General features: G+C 42.4%; 1 protein-coding gene across 2 annotated transcripts; it reads right to left on the minus strand.

Moving 5' to 3' along the window:
• Window positions 1-68: 68 nt before the first annotated feature.
• LOC109743229 (vacuolar-sorting receptor 1) lies at window positions 69-7,691 on the minus strand. Of its 2 annotated transcripts, none has more exons than XM_020302314.4 (10): window positions 7,246-7,691; window positions 2,894-3,589; window positions 2,712-2,800; window positions 2,563-2,632; window positions 2,384-2,467; window positions 1,570-1,649; window positions 1,389-1,470; window positions 895-983; window positions 450-489; window positions 69-361 (listed from the first exon to the last, which is right to left on the minus strand). In XM_020302314.4, the coding sequence occupies exons 1-10, from the start codon at window positions 7,535-7,537 to the stop codon at window positions 333-335; spliced, it is 1,551 nt and encodes a 516-aa protein (XP_020157903.1). In that variant the 5' UTR covers window positions 7,538-7,691; the 3' UTR covers window positions 69-332. The 2 variants fall into 2 exon arrangements, with proteins under 2 accessions (XP_020157903.1, XP_020157902.1); XM_020302313.4 differs by having other exon boundaries at window positions 171-361; window positions 1,570-1,652; window positions 7,246-7,680.
• Between the last annotated feature and the right edge of the window lie 1,868 nt (window positions 7,692-9,559).

Consider the following 9,559-nt stretch of genomic DNA (forward strand, 5'->3'; position numbering starts at 1 on the left):
ATTTGTTATGGCATGAGATCCTTGTGTTTTGCCTTTCTTAGGAACATGGTAAAGCGGCAACTCATAAATATTTTGCATCCCAAGTAGCTATGTCTCTCCATGATCAAGGAGGAAAAAGGGCGTAGCATTATAGTTTGGGCTAATCTAATATTTTAAAACACCAGAGACAAACATATAAGGCTATAGATTATGACATTAAACAATAGCAAGAGCAAGTAGCAAACTTGTGACAGAAACCACCTTCATGCCATGTTCTTCACATAACTGTCAAACGTACATGTCGTATCAATCGGAAAAATATCACACATCACCACAATACCTTGCAGATCTTATTAGAACACCTTATGTGCCACAAATATTCCTGACAAAAGAAAATTAATATGATTAATCAGTTGTACATATAACATTAAAGTACACCGATGGTTTTTATTGAATGTCTATGCATGTACCTGAAAAGAGGTTGTAAATGGCCTTATGGACAACCTCTGTCTGCATCCACAGAAAAATAATACTATGTCAATAACCTTCTATATGCCTTGGTATTTATGTGCATTAGTTTTGGGCTAGCATGTTAAAGCTTTCTTTTTCCGTTACCAAGCTAACATGGTAAGCTTATTTAATATTGTACATCATGTTCTTATAAAGGATAGGGCTCTTCGATAAACTGGTTTCTTAGGTATAGAGTATAAACAGATATAGTTTCCAATTATTATCAAGGTTCTGATACTTGAGATATTACAAACTCAAAAGGCACTTTGGAGAATTTCTCGTTCGATCGAACAACTAGATACAAATGATCTAATAAATCCTCTTATATAGTTCAATTGAAATGGCTATTTGCATTCATCCATTTGAGAACCATGGTACCGTAAGAAAGGTGATGAAAATACTTACTAAATAAGAAGAATATGTATGGGTATTACGGATCTTGATCGGCTGGGGCCAGTCTTGATTGATGGTCTCTATCTGGACATACATGGGAGCTGCACATTAAAGAAGAGTAGAAATGGTTGAGCAGAGTAAGAAAAGATGACCAAAGATAGCGCTGCACAATATTTAAAAGCTGAAGCTTTGCACTAATACTTAACCTCAGGATTTTCTATGTTGTGACCAATCAAAATTGTTCTACAAAGCCTGTTAGTGCTATAGTGTGTCATCTCCATCACTATAATACCTCTAGTACTACCGTTTGATACAATAGGGTATGCCCCATTAACTTAACTGTGTGCTTCCCCTGTTCTTTTCTATAAAAGAAACTATGGACAGGAAGATGGGCAGATTGTCTAGGTACCTATGTTTGCCACAGAGAAATGAGTATCTTCTGCACATTACTTCAAAAGAACAAACAAAAGCTATCAAAAAATAAATATAGAAAATTACTAGTGTACCTTCGCAGTGGTTGTAACCATCACCAATGTACTTCACACCTTGCAAAACTGGACATTCACAAACTGTTCCAGTGGAGGTGTCCTACATGTGCACAAAACAGCATACATGAAGCTAAACAGAACAAATATTTAGCACATGAAGTAACGTAATCTGGAGAAAATAGAACAGTAGAACATGTACCTTGCACGCAGTCACGTTAGCAGCCATATCTTGCCAACAACCGCCATTGTTGTCCAAGCATTGATTGGTTTGTATGTCTTCTTCTTGATCGGTAGACAATTTACAATGAGTTTACATCAGTAGTTTATGAGAGGTGACATATAGGATTTCGGGTGATATGGTGTAGACTAGAAATATATTATCTACTACCACCATAACTAAATATATAAGCTTGTTGCCGTCTATACCTTTGTACAGATTAGTGTAGTGTCTATAACATTATACCAGTCCATTTCAGGCTGCTACTATACACGTTCAGAACCCTGGTCTGTACCACTATACATGCCGTAATGCACGGGTGAGTTAGTGAGCTACAATTTGGGAACTTAACGGAAAAGAGACCTTTGGCCGTGGGTCTGGAATACACGAGGGATGGGTTCATGGCCTTGACAGGCGCACCGCAGGATGAGAGGGGGGACAGTGGGAGGAACGACGGAAGCAAAGGCTAATATTTATAGCCAGGAATTCCTTTGTACATGGATTCAAGACTCTTTCGAGCTTAAAGATAAAACTGCCTAACATAAGTACATAACCTTCATCCAATCCAAGAACTCCCTAACTCAACTTGCAAGCAATCTAATCTTAAGGATAAGTATCGGCAAGGCTGATCTGGGGAGAGCGGTGAGGGTGGTATGCGGTTTCCAATAGTGGTGCCGCACACCTTAAGGTATGTGCGTGATGACCATCTTAGCCCCATGGGCTCCTGGTCCATAACACTACTGCTTACATATTAGCACACCTTGAGAAAAAATCATGGGAACCAAAAAAATCAAACCTTCGTTTGAGCAAACAGATGGTTCATTATTTTCTCGAAAGCTGGCGCAGAGAGCTCTAAGAACTGCTCCTTTTTCAAGTTTCCCTGAGAAATAGAGATTCAATAAGAAGTTAAGGCTCACTAGTTACCGCACCTCATATAGCTATTCCGTTATTGAAATTGGAGGGACGAACACTGACCTTTGTATTGCCTATTGTTGATTACAAGTGTTGGTAACATAGTAACATCACTGCGAGAACCCTTGCCAATCTGTGAAAAATAGAAGAAAGAGCTGCATTCAGAACTAGCTCGGTAAACACAAAAGCTAAGATAGTGCTCAACTAGTAACCTGTGCATCTTGCTCATCTTTTAGCACAGGATGATCCTCGTCCGCATGAGGATCACCAACACACATGTCAACTGCTTTCTGACTAAGGCCTGCAAAACACATACACATTCACCAGCATTATTGTAAGTTTATAACTGCACTGCAATTTGAAACATAGAGTGGCTGGTGCAACATTTGCATACCAAGTGATCTGATTACTCCGGAAGCACATTCATGAGTGTACATCTTTTTCTTCATTGGGCACATAATAGCAAAATGAGTCACATAGTCCCACCATAACCAAGGCTTCCCAGTCTTCTTTGCAACTTTGAACACACAAATTTGATATAAGTTCTGAAGCACCACATCTCTCCCATCGTACCCTTTGCTGAAACCTTGTTCCGGGTCTGGCGCACAATACCTCCCATGGTTGATACATTGGGACTTGCACTGCTTGCTTAAGACAAAGTTCTCTGGGCAATACCAAGTAATGTAATGAGGAGTGAACTGTGTATAGCCCTTCTTCTCGAGTGTCTGGGCTACACCTTTGAATCTCTTCAGGAAATCAACTTGCTCATCGCATTTTGGACCACATTCATCGTTACCGTTTGTCCAAAATTCATACTCGGCACGCTCATGAGGGTGCGGCCGGGACTCCTCCCAGTCCAAGTTTACATTAACCAAGTCGCCATTGTTACTTGCTTTCCTTAGACTCTCCCCAAGGCTTTTGGTTATAAGTGCTGAAGGAATGGTAATATCCTGTAAGTGTAAATCGAGTGTTGTCTCGCCACTTTCTGGTTCGTCTATTGCAAATAAAGGTTCATTTCTGTGATTAACAATAAGGACTGCTGCTGCTCCTGCTTTCTGCCCATTCTGCACCTTGGTTGTGAAGTAACAACCTGTTCAAAGCAACCATATTGTATCATACAGTATATTACTCTACTCGGTCATAATAAGTATATGTGGTATTATAAATAGGTGTAGTTAGAAATCTAGAGGTCGAGTATGCGTATACTCTTAAAATACTTCGCTTTACATAAAGTGAACCTAAAAGTGTACATTAGTAATAGTATAATCTATTGGAGTGCCACAACGAATTGGCACATTAAGTGTAGTTAGGATTAATTATCACCAACAACTTGTTGGAGAAATGTACAAATCATCAGGCCAGTCGTGCAAAATAAAAAAATTGACTAGGAGAAAGTAGATACATGTATGAAAGGACTAACCAGGTAACTACTCCTTCCAGTTGGGAGTGTAAATATTTGGCATTTTGGAAAATGACATGGTAGGTAAACTACTCCTTCCATACGTTCTTGTTTAAACATATCTATAAATAAAAATGTAGTTGTGCTATTATGGAACCAATACTCAAGACAAATCTATGCATATTGCTATTGTTCAAACTAGATATCTTGAAATAAACAATTCTGTCCATTTTCCTGCCTTTTTTTGCCATCGATGTGATCTGAAAATCGTGTAATGGCTGCCTAAAGGAGAGCGGACGTCCTGCACGCAGATATCCAGCCGCTGCTCCAGTCGATGTGATCTGCGCATTAATCTTTGTTCAAACGAGAAAAAGGGACATACGTCGGTCCATACTTGCGAAATACCCGAGTCCACGTTGGTCTAGTGGGCTTGTCAGGTACACATCTGACGCAAAGGACCATGCATGCAGAGTGTGTAATTAGGCGCCAGACCTGGCGTGTAGCAGGTGGGGGAACATGACCCGATGACCCGATTGTCAACAACGGCGGTGGTGGGGCCGCACCATGCACGCATGCAGGGGACGCGTCCTCTGGTGTGTACGACGTATACGCTGCCCGTGAGCCCGCTGAGGGCATGGACGAGTGTGCAGCGTGGGCGTTCGTGGCCTAGCAAAAATGCTGTTAAAAAGTACGCCATGCTAGTTTGGTTATGTTGTACGTGTAGTGTTGGAGATCGCTTATGAGTTTTTTATTTATATAATATAAGTTGATAATGTATTAAGCGTTTTGTTTGGAATAAAACCAGGGATATATTTGGTGTTTATGGATGAACCATGTGATTACCGCGACTAATAAAAAAACATCAAAATGTTTGCTTTCCTAGCTAAGGCTGCTGCGGTGCTGTACAACATGCATTAACTGAAAACACTCCTGCTGCCAATGGAGCGTAACTGGGTTGTGCGGGTATATGCTGTTGCGTTGCGCGTCGTCCTCTCGTCTGCGCGCGTACCATGCTTGTGTCAGATTGTGGTGTCAGGTTTGGTCCTTTGAATACGCATATACGTTTCAGTTTGCTCTCCAACGATCGGCTATACTCTAACTAGCACGTTTAGCTGATTCGAATCGTGACGGCACGCGTGCCGTCGATGCTCTGCGTGCAGCTGCCGCTGCGTTCAGAGATGCATTTCTCCTGCCTAAAGCTTGTACTGAATGTGCTGATAATATATGTTCAGGCTGACCTAATGGTCCGCCATAGGTACAATACTCTACTCTCTCCGTCTCATAATGTATGACGTGTTTAGACACTAGTACTCTTACATTACATTATAGGACGAAGGGAGTACTTGTGAGATGTATCTCGTCAAACAACCAACTGTAACTGCAGTATATGTCATTGTTAAATTTTAGTGCTCTAGTTGTATTGGAAAAATGGACAGGCTTCCACTATCAAATGATAATGGAACAAAAACATAATAAAAGCATCCCGATGCAAAGCGAAAACAAATGTAAAGGTTCCAGCTAACAAGTCTCGCCAAACGCTGCCGTATCTGAGCTAACAGCACAAAACAAGAAACGACAGTACATATTACAAGGGGGGGGAGTGACCAAACGAATAGAGGTGACAAACGGAAACAGAAAAAGTTAAGATAGTGGCATAGAAGGAAGACAGTTTTTTGATACAACATGAGGAATTTCCTTAATATTCAGTTGCACGTAAAGGAATTGCCTCTTAATTAATGCAACACATCATCTTTGAGAATTCAAAGTAGGTGTTTATGTAGATATGTAGATTGAGTCAACGAAAATTCAAAATCACATCTTAGTCCTACCCTTCGTCTTTGTCCTTTGTTATACCTTGCAGCATATTTTAATTTCCACTACCGAATTAGGAATAAACATACCAGCCCTTCATACTTCATAATGCACGTTTGTACTAGTAGAGAAGCGTCTTAAAAAACCGTCGAAAACACAAAGCATAAATGATTTATAAGGAAAATGTAAAACAATTTGCAGGTGTACGATTGGTTGGTCCAGTTACTCGAATCCTTTTTGAGGGAAGTAAGGGTTTTTTTCGAGGGAAGTACTCAAATCCTTCTTGGGCAGCAGGCACACATATCTTCAACTTCAAGCTCCCCACATCATCAATCGAACATCATTTTTTATCCACTGGACCTAAACCTCTAGTTACCCGTGTCAGTCTTTCGGTGTTCTGGGTCTTGTCGCACTGCGTAGCCACATCGCATATAAAGGGAAGGAGGGAAGGATGACAATGTGCGTAGTGTGTGTGGAGTGATGTTTACGCTTACTCGTGTTGACAAGCTCATGTTTGTGGGCACTTCGGGAACAGTGTCCAAAATAGTTGTGTTACCATCTTTTCTCTTGTGGGCGTGGAGCACATTGGAGTGCGGAGAGGTCGCCATTGCCGTGACCTTAGAACCAAGGTCCAAGGATGACTGGACCTTTCTAAATGGTAACAGAATGCAAAGACAAAATGAAACATGCAAAGTTGAGCGGTGACTTCTTTTTTTAGCGGAAGGTGGCATTTGTATATAGTGTTTCTTGGACCAAACCAATTGCGTTTATTGGGCCGAAGCTGGTGGCAGATGTGTGGGTGTGAAAGAGTGGGCTCTTCAAGCAGGCAAATTATCTTCGGCGCTTAACGGGCTGGTTAACTCGTTAGTCTTAGAACGCGCTCACGCATCTCGTAGGTGTACTTCCTATATGGGCCGGTCCATGTAGGTTATTTTTCTCACCGGTTTTTGAAACCTTCTAGAAGGTTCCAACGGTTTTTTTCGGGGGTGGTTTTCCTCTAATTTCTCTAGGCCGGGTTTTTTTTCTTTTTCGTATTTTCTTTATTATTATTTTCGCTTTTTATTTTTTAGTATTTTTGAAAACGTGAAGTTTTTTACAAATTCATGAACATTTTTTGTAATCAGTGCTTTTTTAAATCCACAATTTAAATCTGTTAACTTTTTTCAAATGCATGAATGTTTTTTTCAAACCCATGATGATCGAGCGAACGCGCAGATAAATAAACCCTATAACGGAAACAACGCTGCAAAGCGCTGGTCCGCATATAGTTCTCGTATGCATGATTCCACCTGAGTGCTGAATTATTTCATATAAGTGTTCCAGCAATTTGTGGTCACCTTATGGCAAGTGCCAGCAAGAAAAATAGTACTCAACCAGGCGATGAAAAATAGTACTCTCTCCAAATTGTCGCTGATTTAGTACGGATTGAAGTGAGTACTAAGTATAAGATTAAGAATTTCAGCAGTGGAAAATAAGAAAATTATCAAAGAGAAAAAGAAGGCCAAACAAGAATGGACAAATTTACTGTGTCTTACCTCCCCTGTCTACGAGCAAGATAACAGGAGGCCCGCCAGCTCGACGCGAACGGAAAGAGATGCCAAAGTCATCGAAGTTCATGCAGGCCATCGTGTTGGGCCTTGGGTAGACGACCACGCCAGTCATGGAGCCAGCGTGCTGCGGGAAACCGAAGTCGGCACTGGCACAGCCGTACGTGCCCTCGAGCTCCGGCGGTGACATCACCTTCAGGAGGCTGTTCCTCCGGGACACTTCGGACTGCCCATGGCAGCAGCCCAAGATCGCTGCCCAAATGAGCAGTAACCTCAGCATGTCGGCTGTGTCGATCGGATTGGATTGCGGAGCTAGTGATACTAGCTGCCTGCTCTTGTAATTAGGTTCAGGGGATGGATGGAGAAGAGGACAAGAGACATGGCGGGGAAAGCAGAGGAAGAGAGCGGCCGGCCGGCAGCGAAATGTCCGGGATGACAGCGACGGACGTCTTGGGAATTTCCGGGCGTTTCTTCTTGCGGGGTGCGTTCATTAGCATAAGAATTTCGAGGAACGAGAGTGTTTGTGCGACAATAAGTAAATTAATTATGCAAGTGCTGAATGAACAAGATGTCAAACGTACAATCCTAGAATGCTCCCTAGAGCTTACTCTAACTAGTTAGTAAACACTTCTGCAACCGAGCGTCATAAACCCTCCAACTGGGTGTCATGAACCCTTGTACTGTACCTCCTAAATGTTAAGTGCCGAAAAAGGCTCTTCGCACTGCCACCAACCGAAAGTCCTATTCCGATCCCGAACAGTAAACAATTAGTAATAAATAAAGAACGCCGATAACGCCCACACGTGTGGCCAGTGGCGAATCTACCGGCCGGGCTTTCATAGGCTCGAGCCTACCCTTCAAACTCACAATTTTTTATACTAATACTAGTGTCCTCACTGTGCTGTTGGAGATGTCCATCATTTGTACTCTGTCTCCATGCCTTGTACCGGTTTATCTTCCCCATACTCGCTAATAACTTCTTTACACGGCCACCTCAAAAAAAGCTTCCCTTTGCACAGTCCATTGCAAGCTGCTCGCCGCCCGGGTGCTCCCCATGTCAGATACATATCTCTGCAACCCACGATCACTCGCAGACTGAGAGGCTTGATAAACATACACGCCTTGGTCATGTCAACTCATTAGCTCCTAACTTCCTTTTGGTAAAAAAATGATTTATTTAGTTTAAGATATGCTGGATGAATGAAAGTAATTCCCCCGTCTTGTAGCGTACTGCATATCTTCTGCTCCTATAAAAGACTCATTCGATGATGATGGTGTGTCTGCTATCTGTTATTTTCGACCATTAAATCTGTATCTAGCAACTATGATGTAAGTTGTGGTATTTTTGTAAAAATATCCCACTTCTCTGCTTTAATTTACAAAAACAAATCAGTTTATTTGCACAAACGGATTAGGAGATAATTAATATTTTTCTTCAAAAAAGCGTTTAGTTTTTTCAGCGTAAATTTTGAGCCCACCCTCCATTTTCTTTCTAGATTCGCCGTTGCGTGTGGCATACTAGACATCCGCCCACACACCGTGTGTGGCGTGAGCAGGAGGCAGCCCACACGGGTTGTGTGTGCGCAAACATTAGAATTGCACACACGTATGAGCGCAGCTACTTCGTGCCATACGTCCAACAAGTACTACTCATCTCCACCCCGCGCGTGTGGCACGAAGCAAAAATACCCACACGTCCTGGTGCAGCTACGTTAGGTACCCACGGGATGACGATTTAGTTGTCATTCGGGATGGCAGATGTAGTTATCCGGGATGGCAAATGTAGTTGTAAAAGCATGTCAACTCTATCTGTTTTGGTTAACTATAGTTGTCATGTCTAATTTATGGTAGTTGCCGCGTGTAATCAAACCATAGTTGCCGTATGTGATTAACTACTTGCCACATATAGTCAAACAGTAGTTGCCATGTGTGTTTACCTAGTTGCCACTGTTGGGGAACGTATCAATAATTCAAAAAAAAAATCAACGCATCACCAAGATCAATCTATGGAGAGACTAGCAACGAGAGAGAGGGGAGTGCATCTTCATACCCTTGAAGATCGCGATGCGGAAGCATTACAAGAACGCGGATGAAGGAGTCGTACTCGCAGCGATTCAGATCGCGGTTGATTCCGATCTAAGCGCTGAACAACAGCGCCTCCGCGTTCAACACACGTACAGCCCGAGGACGTCTCCTCCTTCTTGATCCAGCAAGGGGAGAGGAGAAGTTGAGGGAGAGCTCCGGCAGCACGACGGCGTGGTGGTGGAGCTTGCAGTTCTCCGGCAGGGCTTCGCCAAGCACT

The sequence above is a fragment of the Aegilops tauschii genome, chromosome 5 (assembly GCF_002575655.3).
Source record: "Aegilops tauschii subsp. strangulata cultivar AL8/78 chromosome 5, Aet v6.0, whole genome shotgun sequence".
Classification (NCBI taxonomy): Eukaryota; Viridiplantae; Streptophyta; class Magnoliopsida; order Poales; family Poaceae; genus Aegilops; species Aegilops tauschii.

Coding starts and splice junctions, on each gene's coding strand:
- LOC109743229 (XM_020302313.4), bottom strand. CDS start 7,537: ATGCTGAGGTTACTGCTCATTTGGGCAGCGATCTTGGGCTGCTGCCAT. Junction 2,468..2,562: donor CAACAATAGGCAATACAAAG/GTCAGTGTTCGT, acceptor TCTATTTCTCAG/GGAAACTTGAAAAAGGAGCA. Junction 1,653..2,383: donor ATCTGTTTGCTCAAACGAAG/GTTTGATTTTTT, acceptor CTACCGATCAAG/AAGAAGACATACAAACCAAT.